Below are 23,089 nucleotides of genomic sequence, written 5' to 3'. Positions count from 1 at the left end.
TCCCAACACCCCCATTCCCAGGTGATTCCCAGGACATTCCCACCATTCCCATCACTCCCAGATCATTCCCTACTCCCCATTCCCACCATTCCCACCATTCCCACCATTCCCACCATTCTCAGGTCGTTCCCAGACCATTCCCAGGTGGTTCCCAGGACATTCCCGCCATTCCCACCATTCCCAGATCGTTCCCATCATTTCCTCCATTCCCACCATCCCCATCATTCCCAGATCATTCCCCACTCCCCATTCCCACCATTCCCAACATTCCCAGGTCATTCCCAGTCCATTCCCACCATTCCCATCCCATTCCCACCATTCCCAGGTCATTCCCAGTCCATTCCCAGTCCATTCCCACCATTCCCATCCCATTCCCACCATTCCCACCATTCCCACCATTCCCAGGTCATTCCCAGTCCATTCCCACAATTCCCACCATTCCCATCCCATTCCCACCATTCCCAGGTCATTCCCAGTCCATTCCGACCATTCCCACCATTCCCAGGTCATTCCCAGTCCATTCCCACAATTCCCACCATTCCCACCATTCCCATCCCATTCCCACCATTCCCAGGTCATTCCCAGTCCATTCCCACAATTCCCACCATTCCCACCATTCCCATTCCCACCATTCCCATCCCATTCCCACCATTCCCAGGTCATTCCCAGTCCATTCCCACCATTCCCACCATTCCCAGGTCATTCCCAGTCCATTCCCACAATTCCCACCATTCCCACCATTCCCATTCCCACCATTCCCATCCCATTCCCAGGTCATTCCCAGTCCATTCCCACCATTCCCACCATTCCCACCATTCCCAGGTCATTCCCAGTCCATTCCCACAATTCCCACCATTCCCACCATTCCCATTCCCACCATTCCCATCCCATTCCCACCATTCCCAGTCCATTCCCAGTCCATTCCCACCATTCCCACCATTCCCAGGTCATTCCCAGTCCATTCCCAGTCCATTCCCACCCCATTCCCACCATTCGCACCATTCCCACCATTCCCATCCCATTCCCACCATTCCCACCATTCCCACCATTCCCACCATTCCCAGTTCATTCCCACCATTCCCATCCCATTCCCACCATTCCCATCCCATTCCCACCATTCCCCCACCCCCACCCATCCCCCACTAACACCCCTCCCCCCCCCGAATCCCTCGGCAATTCCCAGCTTTCCTACGGCTCCAGCTCCCCGGCGCTCTCCAACCGCCAGCGCTTCCCGACCTTTTTCCGGACTCACCCCTCGGCCACGCTCCACAACCCCACGCGGGTCCAGCTCTTCAAGAAGTGGGGCTGGACCAAGATCGCCACCATCCAGCAGACCACGGAGGTCTTCACCTCGGTACGGCCCCCGAAACCATCCCGGCGTTCCCGATCCGTGTCCGAGTCAATCCTGGAATTCCAACCTGGCCTTGGTGGCCTCAAATCCCTCTTCAGTGGCCTCAAATCCCTCCTCGGTGGCTTCAGATCCCTCCTTGGTGGCCTCAAATTGTCCTTGATGGCCCCAGATCCTCCTTGGTGGCCCCAAATCCCCCCTTGGTGCCCTCAAATTGTCCTTGGTGGCCCCAAATCCTCCTTGGTGGCCCCAAATCCCCCCTTGGTGCCCTCAAATTGTCCTTGGTGGCCCCCAATCCCCCCTTGGTGGCCTCAAATTGTCCTTGATGGCCCCAAGTCCTCCTTGGTGGCTCCAGATCTTCCTTGGTGACCCCAAATCCTCCTTGGTGGCCCCAAATCCCCCCTTGGTGGCCCCAAATCCTTCTCGGTGGCTCCAGATCCTCCTTGGTGACCCCAAATCCTCCTTGGTGGCCCCAAATCCCCCCTTGGTGGCCTCAAATTGTCCTTGATGGCCCCAAATCCTCCTTGGTGGCCCCCAATCCCCCCTTGGTGGCCTCAAATTGTCCTTGGTGGCCCCAAATCCCTCCTTGGTGGCCCCAAATTGTCCTTGATTGACCCCAAAAACGCCCCCAGGGTCCGACTGATGCCGTTCCCGACACCCCAAAACCGTCCCGGCGTTCCCGATCCGTGTCCGAGTCAATCCTGGAATTCCAACCTGGCCTTGGTGGCCTCAAATCCCTCCTTGGTGACCCCAAATCCTCCTTGGTGGCTTCAGATTCTCCTTGGTGGCCCCAAATCGTCCTTGGTGGCTTCAGATTCTCCTTGGTGGCCCCAAATCCCTCCTTGGTGGCCCCAAATCCTCTTTGGTGGCCCCAAATCCTCCTTGGTGGCCCCAAATCCTCCTTGGTGGCCTCAAATTGTCCTTGATGGTCCCAAGTCCTCCTTGGTGGCTCCAGATCCTCCTTGGTGGCCCCAAATCCCCCCTTGGTGGCCTCAAATTGTCCTTGGTGACCCCAAATCCTCCTTGGTGACCCCAAATCCTCCTTGGTGGCTTCAGATTCTCCTTGGTGGCCCCAAATCCCTCCTTGGTGGCCCCAAATCCTCTTTGGTGGCCCCAAATTGTCCTTGATGGCCCCAAATCCTCCTCGGTGGCTCCAAATCCTCCTTGGTGACTCCAAATCCTCCTTGGTGGCCCCAAATCCCTCCTTGGTGGCCCCAAATTGTCCTTGATTGACCCCAAAAACGCCCCCAGGGTCCGACTGATGCCGTTCCCGACACCCCAAAACCGTCCCGGCGTTCCCGATCCGTGTCCGAGTCAATCCTGGAATTCCAACCTGGCCTTGGTGGCCCCAAATCCCTCCTCGGTGGCCCCAAATCCTCCTTGGTGGCTCCAGATCCTCCTTTGTGGTCCCAAATCCTCCCTGGTGGCTCCAGATCCTCCTTGGTGGCCCCAAATTGTCCTTGATGGCCCCAAATCCTCCTTGGTGGTTCCAAGTCCTTCTTGGTGACCTCAAATCCTCTTTGGTGACTCCAAATTGTCCTTGGTGACCCCAAACCCCTCCTTGGTGCCCTCAACCCATTTTTGGTGCCCCCAACCCATTTTTGGTGGCCCCAACCCCTCTTTGATGTCCCCAACCCATTTTAGGTGCCCCCCAACCCCTCTTTGATGCCCCCAACCCATTTTTGGTGCCCCCCAACCCATTTTTGATGCCCCCAACCCATTTTTGGTGCCCCCCAACCCATTTTTGATGCCCCCAACCCATTTTTGGTGCCCCCGTGTCCCCCCCAGACCCTCGATGACCTCGACCAGCGGGTGAAGGAGGCCGGGCTGGAGATCACCTTCCGCCAGAGCTTCTTCTCCGACCCCGCCGCGCCCGTCCGGAACCTCAAGGTGAGGCCACCCCAAGGTCCCACCCCACCCTCGGGACCCTCCCAACCATGGTGGACCTCCCAAAAAAGGAGAAACCGCCCCAAAAATCCATTGGGGGGGGTCGATGGGGAGACAAAATGGTGGGAGGTGGATGCAAATTTATTCAAATGAGGCGGGCGGGGCCTGAGAAAGCGACCGATCCCGCAGCGCCAGGACGCCCGGATCATCGTGGGGCTCTTCTACGAGACGGAGGCGCGGAAAGTCTTCTGTGAGGTGAGGGGTGGGAAAAGCGGGAATGGGGTGGGAACGGTGGGAATGGGATGGGAATGGGAATGGTGGGAATGGGGTGGGAAAAGCGGGAATGGGGTGGGAATGGTGGGAATGGGGTGGCAATGGGGTGGCAATGGGGTGGGAATGGGGTGGGAATGGGATGGGAATGGGATGGGAATGGGATGGGAATGGGGGGAATGGTGGGAATGGGGTGGGAATGGGATGGGAATGGGATGGGAATGGGATGGGAATGGGAATGGTGGGAATGGGGTGGGAAAAGCGGGAATGGGGTGGGAATGGTGGGAATGGGATGGGAAAAGCAGGAATGGGATGGGAATGGGGTGGGAATGGGATGGGGATGGGAATGGGAATGGGATGGGGATGGGAATGGGATGGAAATGGGGTGGGAATGGTGGGAATGGGAAGGGAAAAATGGGAATGGGGTGGGAATGGGATGGGAATGGTGGGAATGGGGTGGGAATGGTGGGAATGGGGTGGGAAAAGCAGGAATGGGATAGGAATGGGATGGGAATGGTGGAAATGGGATGGGAATGGGATGGGAATGGGGTGGGAATGGGGATGGGAATGGTGGGAATGGAATGGGAATGGGGTGGGAATGGGACGGGAATGGGGTGGGAATGGGGATGGGAATGGTGGGAATGGTGGGAATGGGGTGCGAATGGGGTGCGAATGGTGGGAATGGGATGGGAATGGTGGGAATGGGATGGGAATGGTGGGAATGGGATGGGAATGGGATGGGTGATGGACGATGGAAATGGATGGATGATGATGAACAATGATGGATCATGGATGGATCCCAATGATGGATGATGGAAATTGATGGATGATGAATGGATGATGACAATGGATGGATGATGATGGATGATCAATGATGGACTCCAATGCTGGATTCCGATGATGGATCACGGAAATTGATGGATGATGGATGGATCCCAATGATGGATGATGGAAATTGATGGATGATGGATGGATCCCAATGATGGATGACGGATTCCGATGATGGATGATGGAAATTGATGGATGATGGAAGGATGATGACGATGGATGATGGATTTGGATGATGGATTCTGAGGATGGATGATGGAAATTGATGGATGATGGATGGATGATGACGATGGATGGATGATGACGATGGATGATGGATTTGGATGATGGATTCCGAGCATGGATGATGGAAATTGATGGATGACGAATGGATGATGACGATGGATGGATGATGACGATGGATGATGGATTTGGATGATGGATTCCGAGGATGGAAACTGACGGATCGTGGATGGATCTCCCCACCCTTCCAGGTCTACAAGGAGAAGCTCTACGGCAAGAAATACGTCTGGTTCCTGATTGGCTGGTACGCCGACAACTGGTTCCGCATCAAGGACCCGGCCATCAACTGCACCGAGGCCGAGATGGCCGAGGCCGTCGAGGGCCACGTCACCACCGAGATCGTCATGCTCAACCCCGAGAACACCCGCAGCATCTCCAACATGGTACTGGGAGCACTGGGAGCAATGGGAGGGGTCAATCGACCCAACTGTTGGGTTCTTGTTGGGTGATGGCCAACCCAACCGTTGGGTGTTGGCCAACCAAACCATCGGGTCAACCTTGGGTGGTCTCCAACTCAACCATGGGGTCAACATTGGGTGTTGACCAACCCAACCATTGGGTCAACACTGGGTGTTGGCCAACCAAACCATCGGGTCAACCTTGGGTGGTCTCCAACTCAACCATGGGGTCAACATTGGGTGTTGACCAACCCAACCATTGGGTCAACACTGGGTGTTGGCCAACCCAACCATTGGGTCAACCTTGAGTGTTGGCCAACCCAACCATGGGGTCAACCTTGGGTAGTCTCCAACTCAACCATGGGGTCAACCTTGGGTGGTCTCCAACCCAACCATTGGGTCAACCTTGGGTGTTGGCCAACCCAACCACTGGGTCAACCTTGGGTGGTCTCCAACTCAACCATGGGGTCAACACTGAGTGTTGGCCAACCCAACCACTGGGTCAACCTTGGGTGGTCTCCAACCCAACCGTGGGGCCAACATTGGGTCAATGGTGGGTGTCGACCAACCCAACCGTTGGGTCAATGTTGGGTGTTGGCCATCAGACGTCGCAGGAGTTCATCGAGAAGCTCCAGAAGAGGTTGGGGAAGAACCCGGAGGAGACCGGGGGGTTCCAGGAGGCGCCCCTGGCCTACGACGCCATCTGGGCCTTGGCCTTGGCGCTCAACAAGACGTCCCAAGAATTGGTCAAGAAGGGGCTGCGGCTGGAGGACTTCAACTACAACAACAAGAACATCACCGACGAGATCTACCGGGCCCTCAACTCTTCGGCCTTCGAGGGTGTCTCGGTGCGTCCCCGGTGGCCCCAAAATGGCCAAAATGGGTGGAGGTGACACCAAAACGCGTCCCCAAAAGTCATCCTCGGATGGAGGGGACGTTGAGGTGTCACCAAATCTTCGTGTTGGGTGAAGGTTCCTCAAAAATGTGGCCCCGAAAGTCACCCTTGGGTGAAGGCGACACCAAGGGTGGCCCCCAAAGTCGGCCTTGGGTGAAGGTGCCGTCGAGGTGTCCCCAATGTGGTCCCCACCCTCCTTCTTGGGTGAAGGTGACACCAAGGGTGGCCCCAACTCCATCCCCGTGTCCCCACCAGGGCCACGTCGTCTTTGACGCCAGCGGCTCCCGCATGGCCTGGACCCTCATTGAGCAGCTCCAAGGTGAGGGGACAACCGGGTGGCATCGGGGGACAACTGGGTGGCATCGGGGGACAACTGGGTGACACTGAGGGACGCTGAGGTGACATCAAAGGACATTGAGGTGACACCCAAGTGCCACCAACGCCCTCTGGCTCCACCACCCACGGATGTCCCCAAAAACCGGGATCGGGGTGGCCCTGGAAGTGCCACCGGTGCCACCCCTGAGGTGTCACCACCTGTCCTGGTGTCACCTGTCTTGGTGTCCCCACAGGTGGCGTCTACAAGAAGATCGGGTACTACGACAGCACCAAGGACAACCTGTCCTGGTACAACAACGACAAATGGATCGGTGAGAACGAGGGAAAAATGGGGAAAATTGGGAAAAATGGGGGAAATGGGGAAAAAGGGGGGAAAAAGGGGGGGAAATGGGGGGAAAAATGGGGGGAAATGGGGAAAAATGGGGGAAAATGGGGGGGAAATGTGGAAAAATGGGGGAAAATGGGGGGGAATGGGGAAAAATGGGGGAAAATGGGGGAAAAATGGGGGGAAATGGAAAAACGGGGGGAAATGGGGGAAAAACGGAGAAAAATAGAGGGGTAAATGGGGAAAAATGGGGGGGGGAATAGGGGAAAGATGGGGAAAAACCTGGGAAAAATGGGGGAAAAAATGGGGAGAAAATAGGGGGGAAATGGGGGGAAAATAGGGGGAAAAATGGGGGGAAATGGAAAAATGGGAAATGGGGAAAAAATGGGGAAGAAATAGGGAAAAACTGGGAAAAATAGGGGAAAATGGAAAAACCTGGGGAAAACTGAGGAAAAACTGGGAAAAAATGGGGAAAAATAGGGGGGAAATGGAAAAATGGGAAATGGGGAAAAAATGGGGGGAAAATTGGGAAAAACTGGGAAAAACCTGGGGAAAGCTGAGGAAAAACTGGGGAAAAGCAAGGAAAAAAACAGGGAAAAACAGAGAAAAATGGGGGGGAAATGGGGGAAAACGGGGAAAATCCCTCTGAATATTCCCAAATTTGGGGGGATTGGTCCTAAATTCCCGATTTTTTTCCCCAGGGGGTTCCCCTCCGGCCGATTACACCAAGGTGATCACCACGTTCCGGTTCCTGTCCCAAAAATTGTTCATCTCCGTGTCAGTGTTGGCGTCGCTGGGGATCGTCCTGGCCGTCGTCTGCTTGGCCTTCAACATCTACAACGGGCACGTGAGGTGGGGAAAATCCCCAAATTCCCCAAATTTCCTGGGATTCGGGGTGTTTGGGGCAAAAAACACCCCGAATTTTAGGGGTTTAACCCAAAAAACCCCCCGGATTTTGTGGGTTTAGTCCCAAAGTTTCACATTTTTACAGGGGGTGGCTCCAAAATTTCAGGGATTTAACCCAAAAACCCTCGGCAGATTTTAGGGGTTTATTCCCAAACCTCCCCAAAATTCCAGGGAGGGGGAAAATGAGGAAGAGTTGGAAAAAAACCCCAGGAAAAACAGGGGAAAGTGGGGAAAACGGAGAAAAAAGTGGGGAAACCAGGGAAAATTGGGAGAAACCAAGGAAAAACTGGGAAAAAACAGGAAACCAGGGAAAAATGGGAGAAACTGGGGAAAAACTGTGAGAAGCAGATAAAAATAGGGGAAAACTAGGGAAAAACAGGGAAAATGGCAAAAAAACCAGGGAAAAATGGGGGGAAAATGGGGAAAAACTGGGAAAAACTGGGGAAAACTGGGAAAAACTGGGAAAAACTGGGAAAAACTGGGGGAAAATGGGGAAAAAATGGGAAAAAAATGGGGAAAAATTGGGAAAAACTGGGAAAAGACACCTTCAACTGACAGTGACATTGTTGGGACACCCCAGCTGTGTCCGGGTGTTGCTCGAGCTCCGGTTGTCGCACTCCATTTCCCATTTTCCCACCTCCCATTCCTGTTTTTCCCTCGGAAGAAGGACAGGGGTGGTGGGGGGGAGGTGTCACCTCCTCATTCCCATTTTTTTTCCGGCAGGTACATCCAGAATTCCCAGCCCTACCTGAACAACATGACAGCCGTCGGTTGTACCCTGGCGCTCGCCGCCGTTTTCCCGCTGGGGCTCGACGGGTACCACATCGGGCCGGGATTGTTCCCGTTCGTCTGCCAGGTGGGAATGGGGCGGGAACAGGCGGAGAGTGAGGGAAAAACCAGGGAATGGGAACAATCGGAGGAGGAACAGGCGGAAACACGGCCAGGGATGAGGAGAACTGGAGGAGGAAGAGCTGGGAACAATGGGAAGAGGAAATTGGAGGAGGAACAGTCGGAGATGCAGCCGGGGAGGGGGAAAACAGGGAATGGGAAGAGATGGAGAGACAGGAAATGGGGATAAATGGAGGAAAAACAGTCGGAAACACAGCCAGGAATGGGGAGAATTGGAGGAGGAAGAGTTGGGAACAGGCGGAGGAGGAACAGGCGGAAACACGGCCGGGGATGGGGAAAAACAGGGAATGGGAAGAGGTGGAGGAGGAACAGTCAGAGCTACAGCCGGGAATGGGGAAATGGAAGTGGAACAGTCGGAGACGCAGCCGGGGAGGGGGAAAACAGGGAATGGAACAGGCAGAGGGACACGGAATGGGAACAGTCAGAGGAGGAACAGTCAGAGATGCAGCCAAGGATGGGCAGAACTGGAGGAGGAAGAGTTGGGAACAATCGGAAGAGGAAATTGGAGGAGGAACAGTCGGAGATGCAGCCGGGGAGGGGGAAAAACAGGGAATGGGAAGAGGTGGAGGAGAAACAGGCGGAGGGACGAGGAATGGGAAAAATGGAGGAGAAACAGTTGGAAACACAGCCGGGGATGGGGAAAAACAGGGAATGGGAACAGGCGGAGGGACAGGGAATGGGAAAACTGGAAGTGGAACAGTCGGAGACGCAGCCGGGGATGGGGATAAACAGAGGAGAAAACTTGGGAACAATCGGAGGTGGAACAGTCGGAAACACAGCCGGGGATGGGGAAAACAGGGAATGGAACAGGCAGAGGAGGAACAGTCGGAAACACAACCAGGGATGGGGGAAAAACAGGGAATGGGAAGAGCCAGAGGAGGAACAGTCGGAGCTACAGCCGGGAATGGGGAAATGGAAGTGGAACAGTCGGAGCTACAGCCGGGAATGGGGAAATGGAACAGTCGGAGCTACAGCCAGGGATGGGGGAAAAACAGGGAATGGGAACAGTCAGAGGAGGAACAGTCAGAAACACAACCAGGGATGGCAACAACCAGAGCAGGAACAGCCACGCCAACCCCAGCAAGTGCCAAAGGACCCCCATTCCCGGGCGCGCGCTACAGTCGGAGCGGGAATTCCGAGCGGGAATTCCGAGGGGGAATTCCGAGGGGGAATTCCGAGCGGTGTTTTCCAGGCGCGGCTGTGGCTGCTGGGATTGGGATTCAGCCTGGCCTACGGTAGCATGTTCACCAAGATCTGGTGGGTGCACACCGTCTTCACCAAGAAGGACGACAAGAAGGACAAGCGGAAGGCGAGGAATTCCCGGGAAATTCCTGGGAAAACCGGGGGAGGGGTGGGGTGGGGAATGGGGGATTGGGAGATGGGGGTTGCCCTCGGGGTTGTTGGGGTGTTTTGGGAGCTGGGGGTTCTGTTGGGATCCGGGTGTTCCATTGGGAATGGGCTCGTTGGGATCTGGGTGTTCCATCGGGATCTGGGTGTTCCGTTGGGATCCGGGTGTTCCTTTGGGATCAGAATCATTGGGATCCAGGTTTTCCATCGGGATCTGGGTGTTCCATTGGGATCCGGGTGTTCTGTTGGGATCTGGGTGTTCCCTTGGGATCCGGGTGTTCCTTTGGGATCAGGATCATTGGGATCCGGGTTTTCCATCAGGATCCGGGTGTTCCTTTGGGATCCGGGTGTTCCTTTGGGATCCGGGTGTCACTGGGATCAGGATCATTGGGATCCAGGTTTTCCATCGGGATCTGGATGTTCCATTGGGATCTGGGTGTTCTGTTGGGATCCGGGTGTTCCTTTGGGATCCGGGTGTCGTTGGGATCAGGGTCATTGGGATCCAGGTTTTCCATCAGGATCCGGGTGTTCTGTTGGGATCCGGGTGTTCCCTTGGGATCTGGGTGTTCCTTTGGGATCCAGGTGTCGTTGGGATCAGGGTCATTGGGATCCAGGTTTTCCATCAGGATCCGGGTGTTCCATTGGGATCTGGGTGTTCCTTTGGGATCCGGGTGTCGTTGGGATCAGGGTCATTGGGATCCGGGTTTTCCATCAGGATCCGGGTGTTCCATTGGGATCCGGGTGTTCCTTTGGGATCAGACTCATTGGGATCCAGGTTTTCCATCAGGATCCGGGTGTTCCTTTGGGATCCGGGTGTTCTGTTGGGATCCGGGTGTTCCTTTGGGATCCGGGTGTCACTGGGATCAGGATCATTGGGATCCAGGTTTTCCATCAGGATCCAGCTGTTCCTTTGGGATCCAGCTGTTCCCTCAGCACCCAGCTGTTCCCTTGGGGTCAGCCTTGTCGGGATCCGCTTTTTCCACCGGGATCCACGTTTCCCATCGGGATTTGGGTCTTCCATTGGGATTTGGGTGTTGGCATCCGGCCCTTCCCTCACGTCCTGGCCGTTCCCTGGGCCTCCGGCCGGCCCCTCACTGCCGGTGACCGGGAATTCCGCCCTTTCCCTGGATGCCGGTGACCGGGAATTCCGCCCTTCCAGAGCCTGGAGCCCTGGAAGCTCTACGCCACCGTGGGGGGGCTGGTGGCCTTCGACGTGGTCACCCTGAGCGTGTGGCAGATCGTGGACCCCCTGCACCGCACCATCGAGGTGGGGAGGGGGCTTCTTTTTGGGGGGGGGGGGTCGAGGTGTTTGGGGTCGGTTTTGGGGCGTTTTGGGGCGTTTTGGGGCTGCTCGAGGCGTTGGGGGAGGTTCTCAAGGTGTTTGGGGAGGAGCTCCTTGAGGTTTATGGGGATGGATTTTGGGGTGCTCGAGGTGTTGAGGAACACCTGGAGGGTTCTGCCCTGCTGTGTCCACCTCAAAGCGCCTCAAACCACCTCAAAACGCCCCGAAACGCCTCAAAAGCACCTAAAAATACCTCGATACTCCTCAAAACTCCTCCAAAATCCTCAAACCACCTCAAAACGCCCCAAAACTCCTCAAAACTCCTCAAAGCTCCCCAAAACATCTCAAAACACCTCAAAACTCCCCAAAATTCCTCAAAACTGCCCAAAACGCCTCAAAATGCCTCAAAACTCCCTAAAACACCTGAAAACACCCGAAAACACCCCAAAACGCCTCAAAACTCCCCAAAACTGCCCAAAACTCCCTGAAACACCTCAAAACTGCCCAAACCACCTCAAAACTCCCCCAAACTCCTCAAAACTCCTCAAAACTCCCTGAACCACCTCAAAACTCCTCAAAACTGCCCAAAACACCTCAAAACGCCTCAAAACTCCCCAAAACTCCCCGAAACTCCCCAAACCATCTCAAAATTCCTCAAAACTCCCGAAAACTCCCCAAAACTCCTCAAAACTCCCCAAAACTCCTCAAAACTCCTCAAAACACCTCAAAACTCCCCAAAACTCCCTAAAACGCCTCAAAACTCGCCAAAACACCTCAAAACTCGCCCCAAATTGCCGAATCGCGGCCGTTTTTCCCAGGAATTCACCAAGGAGGAGCCCAAGTCGGACATGGACGTGTCCATCCTGCCCCAGCTCGAGCACTGCAGCTCCACCAAGATGAACACCTGGCTCGGTGCGGGGTTTTGGGGGGTCCGGGGTGGAAATTTGGGGGGGTTCCGGTCAAATTTGGGGGATTTTCAGAAGATTTCGGGGATTTGCAGAGGATTTGGGGGGGATTTGGGAATTTCAGGTGGGATTTGAGGGGTCCGTGGGTGATTTTGGGGGTGTTTTAGGTCAGATTTTGGGGGGTTGAGGTTGGGTTTGGGGTGTCCTGGGAGGATTTTGGGGGGTTCAGGTGGAATTTGGGGGATCTTGAGAGGATTTGGGGGGGATTTGGGAATTTTGGGTGGGATTTGGGAATTTTGGGTGGGATTTGGGGGAGATTTGGGAATTTCAGGTGGGATTTGAGGGGTCCATGGGTGATTTTTTGGGACATTTTAGGTCAAATCTGGGGGGGGGTTGAGGTTGGATTTGGCGTTCCAGGGAGGATTTGGGACGGTTCAGGTGGAATTTGGGGGGATTTAGGTCGAATTTGGGAGTTTTATGAGGAATTTGGAGGGGATTCAGGTGAAATTTGGGGGGATTCAGGTGAAATTTGGGGGATTTCAGAGCAGATTTGGGGGCTTTGAGGTTGGATTTGGGGCTCTAGGGAAGATTTGGGGGGATTCAGGTGGGGGGATTTTGGGGGATTTTCAGAGGATTTGGGGGATCTTGAGAGGATTTGGGTGGGATTTGGGAATTTCGGGTGGGATTTGGGAATTTCAGGTGGGATTTGGGGGGGATTTGGGAATTTCAGGTGGGATTTGAGGGGTCCATGGGTGATTTTTGGGGCATTTTAGGTCGGATTTTGGGGGCTTGAGGTTGGGTTTGGGGCGTCCTGGGAGGATTTTGGGGTGTTCAGGTGGAATTTGGGGGATTTTCAGAGGATTTGGGAATTTCAGGTGGGATTTGAGGGGTCCGTGGGTGATTTTTTGGGACATTTTAGGTCGGATTTTGGGGGGGTTGAGGTTGGATTTGGCGTTCCAGGGAGGATTTGGGATGGTTCAGGTGAAATTTGGGGGATTTAGGGAAGACTTGGGGAGATTTAAGTTGGATTTGGGAGTTTCAGGTGGAATTTGGAGGAGATTTTGGTCAAGTTTGGGGGGATTCAGGTGAAATTTGGGGGGATTCAGGTGAAATTTGGGGGATTTCAGGGCAGTTTTGGGGTGTTCGAGGTCAGATTTGGGAATTTCAGGTGGAATTTGGGGGGATTTCGGTCAAATTCGGGGCGGATCCATCGGGATTTGAGGGGGTTCCGGGAGCTTTTTGCTGCCTCTCTCCACCCCAAATGAATGTTGGGATTTCATTTTTGGGCCGTTTTTCCCGTTTTTCCAGGGATTTTTTATGGATTCAAGGGGCTCCTGCTCCTGCTGGGAATTTTCTTGGCCTACGAGACCAAGAGCGTCTCCACCGAGAAGATCAACGACCACCGCGCCGTGGGCATGGCCATCTACAACGTGGCGGTAAAATCCCGGCAGGAATTCCCGAAAAAAATCCGGGAATTCGAAAAAAAAAAAATTGGGGGGGAAAAAAAAAAATTCAATTTAAAAATTAAAAAAAAAAAACACAAAAAATTGAAAAAACCGCCAACAATTGAAAAAAAAAACCCCAAAAAAAAGCCCCAAAAATGCTCCCTCAAAAATTGCCATGAATCTTGAAAAAGGAAAAAAAAAAAGTTGAAAGAATTCCCAAAATATAAAAAAAAGGAATGGTTTTAAAAATAAAATGAATTCCCCAAAATCTCCAAAATATCCCCAAGGAGTCCCAAAAAAACCCGCAAAAGATGCCCAAAAATTCACCCAAAATTAAAAAAAAAGCCCCAGTGATCGCCAAAAAAGAATAATTTAAAAATTCTTTGTAAAATTGAAAGAAACTAAAAAAAAATCCAGAAAAATGCCCAAAAATCCCAAAGAATTCCCAAAAATTTTTTTTAAAACTCCCCCAAGAAATATATGTTAAAATCCCCCCAAAAATTCTCCAAAATTGAAAAAATTCAAAATACTTAAAAAAAAAATGAAATAGATTTTTAAAAATTTAAAATAAATTCTAAAAAATTCAAATACAATTTTAAAAATTCAAAATAAGTTAAAAAGAACCAAAAAAGTAAAAAAACCCCCCCAAACCTCCAAAAAATTCCAAAGAATTCCCTAAAAATTTTGTAAAAGCTCCTCCAAAAGGTATTTTTAAAAATCCCCCCCCAAAATTGGAAAAAATTCAAAATAAATTTTAAAAAGTTTCAAAAAATAATTGTAAAAAATTTTAAAAATCAAAAAAAATCCAAAAAAATTCCAAAAAAATTCCGAAAAAAATCCCCCCAAAATTCCGAAAAAATTCCAAAAAAAATTCCAACAAATCCCAAAACCCCCCCAAAATTTTTTTTAAAAAATCCCAAAAAAAAATCCAAAAAAATCCCCCAAAAATAAAAAAAAACAACCCAAAAATCCCCAAAAAATTCCAAAAAAATCCCCCCAAAATAAAAAAAAAAAACAAAAATCCCAAAAAAATTCCAAAAAAATACCCCAAAAATCCCCCCAAAAAGTCCAAAAATTTCCAAAAAAATTCAAAAAAATTCCCAAAAAACCCCGAAAAAAATCTGAAAAAATCCTAAAAATTCCCCCAAAAATTCCAAAAAAATCGCCAAAAAAATATAAAAAAAATCTCAATAAATTCTGAAAAAATCCCCAAAAAAAACCCTCAAAATTTTTTTAAAATCCAAAAAAAATCCCTAAAAAGTCCCCCAAAAATCAAAAAAAAATTCCAAGAAAATCCCTAAAACGATCCCCAAAAAATCCCCCAAAAATTCCAAAAAATCCTAAAAAATTCCAAAAAAAATCCCAAAATTCCAAAAAAATCCCCCAAAAAATCCCCCCAAAAATCCCAAAAAAATCCCAAAAAATTCCAAAAAAAACCCCCAAAAATCCCCAAAAAATTAAAAAAAAAAACCCAAAAAATCCCCCAAAAATCAAAAAAAATTTCCAAGAAAATCCGTAAAAAGATCCCCAAAAAATCCCCCAAAAATTCCAAAAAATCCTAAAAAATTCCAAAAAAAATCCCCCCAAAAATCCCCAAAAAAATCCAAAAAAATTCCAAAAAAATCCCCAACAAAACCCCAAAAAATTCAAAAAAACCCCAAAAAATCCCCAAAAAATCCCAAAAAATCCCAAAAAATCCCCCAAAAATCAAAAAAAAATTCCAAGAAAATCCCTAAAACGATCCCCAAAAAATTCCAAAAAATTCCAAAAAAAATCCCAAAATTCCAAAAAAATCCCCCAAAAAATTCCCCCAAAAATCCCCAAAAAATCAAAAAAATTCAAAAAAAATCCCCAAAAAAACCCCAAAAAATTCAAAAAAAACCCCCAAAAAACCCCCCAAAAATCCCCAAAAAATCCCCAAAAATCCCAAAAAATCCCCCAAAAATCAAAAAAATTTTCCAAGAAAATCCCTAAAACGATCCCCAAAAAATCCCCAAAAAATTCCAAAAAATTCCAAAAAAAAATCCCAAAATTCCAAAAAAATCCCCAAAAAAATTCCCCCAAAAATCCCCAAAAAATCAAAAAAATTCAAAAAAAATCCCCCAAAAATCCCCAAAAAATTCAAAAAAAACCCCCAAAAAATCCCCAAAAAATCCCCAAAAATCCCCAAAAAATCCCCCAAATTCCCGCCACCCGCGCCCGCGCTGGCAGTGCCGCGGCAGTGCCGAATTGCCGAATTTCCCCAGGTTTTGTGCCTGATCACGGCGCCGGTGACGCTGATCCTGAGCAGCCAGCAGGACGCCGCCTTCGCCTTCGCCTCCCTCGCCGTCGTCTTCTCCTCCTACATCACCCTCGTGGTGCTCTTCGTGCCCAAGGTGATCCCGGCGGGAATTCCGGGGCAAAATCGGGAATTTTCGGGAGTTTTCGGGAATTTTTAAACATTTTTTTTCGATTTTTTGGGGCCTCTTTTGGGGTTTTTTTTTACGGTTTTTTTGTGGTTTTATTTTTCTTTTGGGGGGATTTGTGGGGAATTGGGGGGGTTGGGAATTTTATGGGATTTGGGGGATTTCTAGGAATTTTTTTTGGATTTTTAAAAATTTTTTTAGGATTTTTTTGGGATTTTTTTCGGATTTTTTTTGGATTTTTTTCCGATTTTTTTCCGATTTTTTTCAGATTTTTTTCAGATTTTATGAGATTTTTGGGGGATTTTTTCCGATTTTTTAGGATTTTGGGGCGGATTTTTTTGGGAATTTTTAAGGCTTTTATGGGATTTTGGGAGAGGATTTTTTGGGATTTTTTAGGATTTTATTGGGATTTGTGGGGGTTTTTTAGGATTTTTTTTGGGATTTTTTGGGATTTTTTCGGGGTTTTGGGAGAGGACTTTTTGGGATTTTTTGAAGGTTTGGGGAGAGGATTTTTGGGGATTTTTTTGGGATTTTGGGAGGGGATTTTTTTAGGATTTTGGGAGGACTGTTTTGGGATTTGATGGGATTTTTTAGGGAATTTTGGGGGGGGATTTTTTTAGGATTTTATGGGATTTGGGGAGGAGTTTTGGGAGGATTTTTCGGGATCCGCGTGTTCCTCCTACATCACCCTCGTGGTGCTCTTCGTGCCCAAGGTGATCCCGGCGGGAATTCCGGGGCAAAATCGGGAATTTTCGGGAGTTTTCGGGAATTTTCGGGAATTTGGGGGATTTTTAAACTTTTTTTTTCGATTTTTTTGGGGCCTCTTTTGGGGGTTTTTTTACGGTTTTTTTGTGGTTTTATTTTTATTTTGGGGGGATTTGTGGGGAATTGGGGGGGTTGGGAATTTTATGGGATTTGGGGGATTTTTAGGATTTTTTTTTGATTTTTAAAAAATTTTTTAGGATTTTTTTTGGATTTTTTTCGGATTTTTTTGGGATTTTTTTTTGATTTTTTTCAGATTTTTTTCAGATTTTTTTCAGATTTTATGAAATTTTTGGGGGATTTTTTCCGATTTTTTAGGATTTTGGGGCGGATTTTTTTGGGAATTTTTAAGGCTTTTATGGGATTTTGGGAGAGGATTTTTTGGGGATTTTTTAGGATTTTATTGGGATTTGTGGGGGTTTTTTAGGATTTTTTTGGGATTTTTTAGGATTTTTTCGGGGTTTTGGGAGAGGACTTTTTGGGGGTTTTGGGAGAGGATTTTTTGGGATTTTTTGAAGGTTTTGGGAGAGGATTTTTGGGGATTTTTTTGGGATTTTGGGAGGGGATTTTTTTAGGATTTTGGGAGGACTGTTTTGGGATTTGATGGGGATTTTTTTAGGATTTTATGGGATTTGGGGAGGAGTTTTGGGAGGATTTTTCGGGATCCGCGTGTTCCTCCTACATCACCCTCGTGGTGCTCTTCGTGCCCAAGGAGATCCCGGCGGGAATTCCGGGGCAAAATCGGGAATTTTCGGGAGTTTTCGGGAATTTTGGGGATTTTTAAACTTTTTTTTTCGATTTTTTTGGGCCTCTTTTGGGGTTTTTTTTACGGTTTTTTTGTGGTTTTATTTTTCTTTTGGGGGGATTTGTGGGGAATTGGGGGGGTTGGGAATTTTATGGGATTTGGGGGATTTTTAGGAATTTTTTTTGATTTTTAAAAATTTTTTTAGGATTTTTTTTGGATTTTTTTTGGATTTTTTTTGGATTTTTTTCAGATTTTTTTCAGATTTTTTTCAGATTTTATGAGATTTTTGGGGGATTTTTTCCGATTTTTTAGGATTTTGGGGCGGATTTTTTTGGGAATTTTTAAGGCTTTTATGGGATTTTTGGAGAGGATTTTTTGGGGATTTTTTAGGATTTTATTGGGATTTGTGGGGGTTTTTTAGGATTTTTTTTGGATTTTTTAGGATTTTTCCAGGGTTTTGGGAGAGGATTTTTTGGGGATTTTTTGAAGGTTTTGGGAGAGGATTTTTGGGGATTTTTTTGGGATTTTGGGAGGGGATTTTTTTAGGATTTTATGGGATTTGGGGAGGAGTTTTGGGAGGATTTTTCGGGATCCGCGTGCTCCTCCTACATCACCCTCGTGGTGCTCTTCGTGCCCAAGGAGATCCCGGCGGGAATTCCGGGGCAAAATCGGGAATTTTCGGGAGTTTTTGGGAATTTTAAACTTTTTTTCTCGATTTTTTTTGACCTCATTTGGGGTTTTTTTAGGGTTTTTTTAAGGTTTTTTTGTGGGTTTTTTCCATTGTTTTGGCGATTTTTGGGGGGTTTTGCAGGATTTGTTTGGATTTGGGATTTTATGGGATTTGGGGCATTTTTAGGAATTTTTAGGATTTTTTCAGATTTTTTTCATATTTTTTAGGTATTTTTATGAGATTTTTGGGGTATTTTTAAGGATTTTTTTGGGATTTTTGGGGATTTTCTGGGAGCATTTTTGGGGGAATTTTGGGGGGTTTTTTTAGGATTTTTTGGGGGATTTTGAAAGAGGATTTTTTGGGATTTTATAGGATTTTATGAGATTTTTTTGGGATCTTTTTAGGATTTTATGGGATTTTCAAAGAGAATTTTTTGGGATTTTTTCAGGATTTTTGATTTTTTTCAGGAGTTTTTGGGGGATTTGGGGAGAGGATTTTTTGGGGGATTTTATGGGATTTTTTAGGGAATATTGGGGGAAAATGGGGGAAAATTGGGGAAAATGGGGGAAAATCGGGTAAAAATCAGGAAAAATTGGGAAAAACTGGAGAAAAATGGGGAAAAATCAGGGGAAAATCGGGGAAAAATGGGGGAAAAATGGGAAAATCGGGGGGAAATGGGGAAAAATCTGGGAAAATTTGGGGGAAAATGGGGAAAATCGGGGGAAAATTGGGGAAAAAATCGGGGTAAAAATTGGGGAAAAATAGGGGAAAAATCTGGAAAAATCGGGGGGAAATGGGGAAAAATCGGGGAAAATTGGAGAAAAATGGGGAAAAAATCGGGGAAAAATTGGGAAAAATCTGGGAAAATCAAAGAAAAATGGGGAAAAAATCGGGGAAAAATTGGGAAAAATCTGGGAAAAAATTGGGGGGAAAATGGGGAAAAACTGGGGAAAAATCGGTGGAAAAATTGGGGAAAAATGGGGGAAAAATCTGGAAAAATTGGGGGGAAATGGGGAAAAATCGGGGAAAAATTGGGAAAAATCAGGGGAAAATCGGGGAAAAATGGGGGGAAATGGGGGGAAAAATCGGGGAAAAATTGGGGAAAATCTGGGAAAAAATCGGGGGGAAAATGGGGAAAAATTGGGGAAAAACTGGGGAAAAATCGGGGGAAAATGGGGGAAAAATCTGGAAAAATCAGGGGGAAATGGGGAAAAAATGGGGAAAATTGGGGAAAAATTGGGGGAAAATCAGGGAAAATCAGGGGAAAATGGGGGGAAAATCGGGGAAAAATTGAGAAATATCTAGGAAAAATCGGGGGAAAAATGGGGAAAATCGGGAGAAAATCAGGGAAAAATTGGGGAAAAACTGGGGGGAAAATCGGGGAAAAATCGGGAAAATCGGGAAAAATCGGGAAAAATGGGGGGAAAATCGGGGGGAAATGGGGAAAAATGGGGAAAAATCTGGGAAAAATGGGAAAAATCGGGAAAAATGGGGAAAAAATGGGGGAAAATTGGGAAAAAATCAGGGAAAAATTGGGGAAAAACTGGGGAAAAATCGGGGAAAAATGGGGAAAAATCGGGAAAAATGGGGAAAATGGGGGAAAATTGGGAAAAAATCAGGGAAATTGGGGAAAAACTGGGGAAAAAATCGGGAAAAATGGGGAAAAATCGGGAAAAATGGGGAAAAAACGGGGGAAAATTGGGGAAAAATCAGGGAAAAATTGGGGAAAAATCAGGGAAAAATTGGGGAAAAACGGGAAAAAATCGGGGGAAAATCGGGAAAAATCGGGGAAAATGGGGAAAAATCGGGAAAAGTGGGGAAAAAATGGGGGGAAATTTGGAAAAATTGGGGGAAAATCAGGGAAAAATTGGGGAAAACTGGGGAAAAAATCGGGGAAAAATGGGGAAAAATCGGTAAAAATGGGGAAAAAACGGGGAAAAAATGGGGGAAAATTGGGAAAAATTGGGGGAAAATCAGGGAAAAATGGGGAAAATCAGGGAAAAATCAGGGAAAAATGGGGAAAAAATGGGGAAAAAATGGGGGAAAATTGGGAAAAATCTGGGAAAAATCAGGGAAAAACTGGGGAAAAAATCGGGGAAAAATGGGGAAAAATCGGGAAAAATGGTGAAAAAATGGGGGAAAATTGGGAAAAATTGGGGGAAAATCAGGGAAAAATTGGGGAAAAACTGGGGAAAAAATCGGGGAAAAATCGGGAAAAATGGGGAAAAAATGGGGGAAAAATGGGGGAAAATTGGGAAAAATTGGGGGAAAATCAGGGAAAAATTGGGGAAAAACTGGGGAAAAAATCAAGGAAAAATTGAGAAATATCTAGGAAAAATCGTGGAAAAATCGGGGGAAAATTGGGAAAAATCGGGGGAAAATCGGGGGGAAATGGGGAAAAATGGGGAAAAATCCGGGAAAAATGGGGAAAAATGGGGAAAAATGGGGAAAAATCGGGGGAAAATTGGGAAAAATTGGGGAAAAAATCGGGGAAAAATCGGGAAAAATCGGGAAAAATGGGGAAAAAATGGGGGAAAATTGGGAAAAATTGGGGAAAATCAGGGAAAAATTGGGGAAAAACTGGGGAAAAAATCGGGGAAAAATGGGGAAAAAATGGGGGAAAATTGGGAAAAATTGGGGAAAAACTGGGGAAAAAATCGTGAAAAATGGGGAAAAAATGGGGGGAAATGGGGAAAAATTGGGGAAAAATCAGGGAAAAATTGGGGAAAAACTGGGGAAAAATCGGGGAAAAATGGGGAAAAATGGGAAAAATCGGGAAAAATGGGGAAAAATGGGGGAAAATTGGGAAAAATTGGGGAAAAATCAGGGAAAAATTGGGGAAAAACTGGGGAAAAAATCGGGGGGAAATCGGGAAAAATCGGGAAAAACGGGAAAATCGGGAAAAGTGGGGAAAAAATGGGGGGAAATTTGGAAAAATTGGGGAAAAATCAGGGAAAAATTGGGGAAAACTGGGGAAAAAATCGGGGAAAAATGGGGGAAAAATCGGTAAAATGGGAAAAAACAGGGAAAAAATGGGGGAAAATTGGGAAAAATTGGGGGAAAATCAGGGAAAAATTGGGGAAAACTGGGGAAAAAATCGGGGGAAAAATCGGTAAAAATGGGGAAAAAACAGGGAAAAATGGGGGAAAATTGGGAAAAATTGGGGAAAAATCAGGGAAAAATTGGGGAAAAACTGGGGAAAAAATCAAGGAAAAATTGAGAAATATCTAGGAAAAATTGCGGAAAAATAGGGGAAAATTGGGGAAAAATCGGGGGAAAATCGGGGGGAAATGGGAAAAATGGGGAAAAATCCGGGAAAAATGGGGAAAAATGGGGAAAAATGGAAAAATTGGGGAAAAAATCGGGGAAAAATCGGGAAAAATCGGGAAAAATGGGGGAAAAATGGGGGAAAATTGGGAAAAATTGGGGGAAAATCAGGGAAAAATTGGGGAAAAACTGGGGAAAAAATCGGGGAAAATGGGGAAAAAATGGGGGAAAATTGGGAAAAATTGGGGAAAAACTGGGGAAAAAATCGTGAAAAATGGGGAAAAAATGGGGGAAAATGGGAAAAATTGGGGAAAAACTGGGGAAAAATCAGGGAAAAATTGGGGAAAAATCGGGAAAAATGGGGAAAAAATGGGGGAAAATTGGGAAAAATCTGGGAAAAATGGGGGAAAAACTGGGGAAAAAATCGGGGAAAAATGGGGAAAAATCGGGAAAAATGGTGAAAAAATGGGGGAAAATTGGGAAAAATTGGGGGAAAAATGGGGAAAAATTGGGGAAAAACTGGGGAAAAAATCGGGGGAAAATCGGGAAAAATCGGGAAAAATGGGGGAAAAATGGGGAAAAAATGGGGGAAAATTGGGAAAAATTGGGGGAAAATCAGAGAAAAATGGGAAAAATGGGGGAAAAATCAAGGAAAAATTGAGAAATATCTAGGAAAAATCGCCGAAAAATAGGGGGAAAATGGGGAAAAATCGGGGGAAAATCGGGGGGAAATGGGGAAAAAATGGGGAAAAATCCGGGGAAAATGGGGAAAAATGGGGAAAAATGGGGAAAAGCGGGGAAAATTGCGTGCCAACTCCGGGACGGTTGGGCCGCCAGATGCGGCGGCTGATCACGCGCGGCGAGTGGCAGTCGGAGCAGCAGGACACGATGAAAACGGGATCCTCCACCAACAACAACGAGGAGGAGAAATCGCGGCTGCTGGAGAAGGAAAACCGGGAATTGGAGAAGATCATCGCCGAGGTGGGGGAGGGGGCCGCCGGGATTTCGGGATGGGCTTGGGATGGAGCCGCTTTTCCCGGGAGGTTTTGTCTTTTTCTGCGGTTTTTCCCCGGGGTTTTCTTCATTTTCCCATCATTTTTCCCCTTTTTTTCTTTTTAATTTTCCCCCCTTTTTCCCACCATTTTTTCCTGGTTTTTTCTCTTTATTTTTTCCCCCTTTTTCCCACCATTTCCCCCCCCCCATTTTTTGCTCCTTTTCCCATTGTTCTATCCCATTTTTTTCATTGATTTTCCCATCATTTTTCCCATTTTTTCCTCTTCCCATTGTTTTATCCCATTTTTCCCCATTTTCCCACTATTTTTTCCCATTATTTCCCCCCCTTTTCCCACCATTTTTTCCTCTTTTTCTCATTTTTTCTCACCATTTTTCCCATGATTTTTTTCCCCTTTTCCCACTATTTTTTCCCGTTATTCCCCCCTTTTCCCACCATTTTCCCCCCATTTTTCCCATTCTTTTCCCACCATTTTTCTCCCCTTTTTCTCATGATTCTTCCAATGTTTTTTCCCCTTTTTCCACCATTTTTCCCCCTTTTCCCACCATTTTTCTCCCCTTTTTCTCATGATTCTTCCGATGTTTTTTTCCGCTTTTTCTCACCATTTATTTCCCATTTTCCCATTCTTTTCCCCCCTTTTCCCACCATTTTTCTCACCATTTTCCCCCCCATTTTTCCCATTATTTTCTCACCATTTTTTCCCATGTTTCTCACCATTTATTTCCCATTTTTCCCATTCTTTTCCCCCCTTTTCCCACCATTTTTCTCACGTTTTTCTCCATTTTTTCTCATGATTCTTCCAACCTTTTCCCCCTTTTTCTCACCATTTTTCTCACCATTTATTTCCCATTTTTCCCACCGTTTT

The 23,089-nt window shown here is 47.4% G+C and overlaps 1 protein-coding gene across 1 annotated transcript in view; it reads left to right on the top strand.

The window, feature by feature from the left end:
* Window positions 1–23,089, top strand: part of GABBR1 (gamma-aminobutyric acid type B receptor subunit 1) — a gene marked incomplete at its 3' end in the record, with an annotated part of 33,530 nt that overhangs the window by 9,109 nt on the left and 1,332 nt on the right. The window contains 15 exon segments of the mRNA XM_082299987.1: window positions 1,184–1,354; window positions 3,137–3,238; window positions 3,425–3,490; window positions 4,807–4,998; window positions 5,619–5,861; window positions 6,164–6,227; window positions 6,478–6,555; window positions 7,271–7,421; window positions 8,199–8,331; window positions 9,577–9,693; window positions 10,891–10,998; window positions 11,832–11,925; window positions 13,227–13,354; window positions 15,610–15,738; window positions 22,050–22,193. Of these exon segments, the coding sequence (XP_082156113.1) occupies window positions 1,184–1,354; window positions 3,137–3,238; window positions 3,425–3,490; window positions 4,807–4,998; window positions 5,619–5,861; window positions 6,164–6,227; window positions 6,478–6,555; window positions 7,271–7,421; window positions 8,199–8,331; window positions 9,577–9,693; window positions 10,891–10,998; window positions 11,832–11,925; window positions 13,227–13,354; window positions 15,610–15,738; window positions 22,050–22,193 (1,920 nt within the window).

This window comes from Coloeus monedula (genome assembly GCF_965178545.1).
Source record: "Coloeus monedula genome assembly, chromosome: 36".
Lineage (NCBI taxonomy): Eukaryota > Metazoa > Chordata > Aves > Passeriformes > Corvidae > Coloeus > Coloeus monedula.
This window is presented reverse-complemented; position numbering and strand designations above follow the sequence as displayed.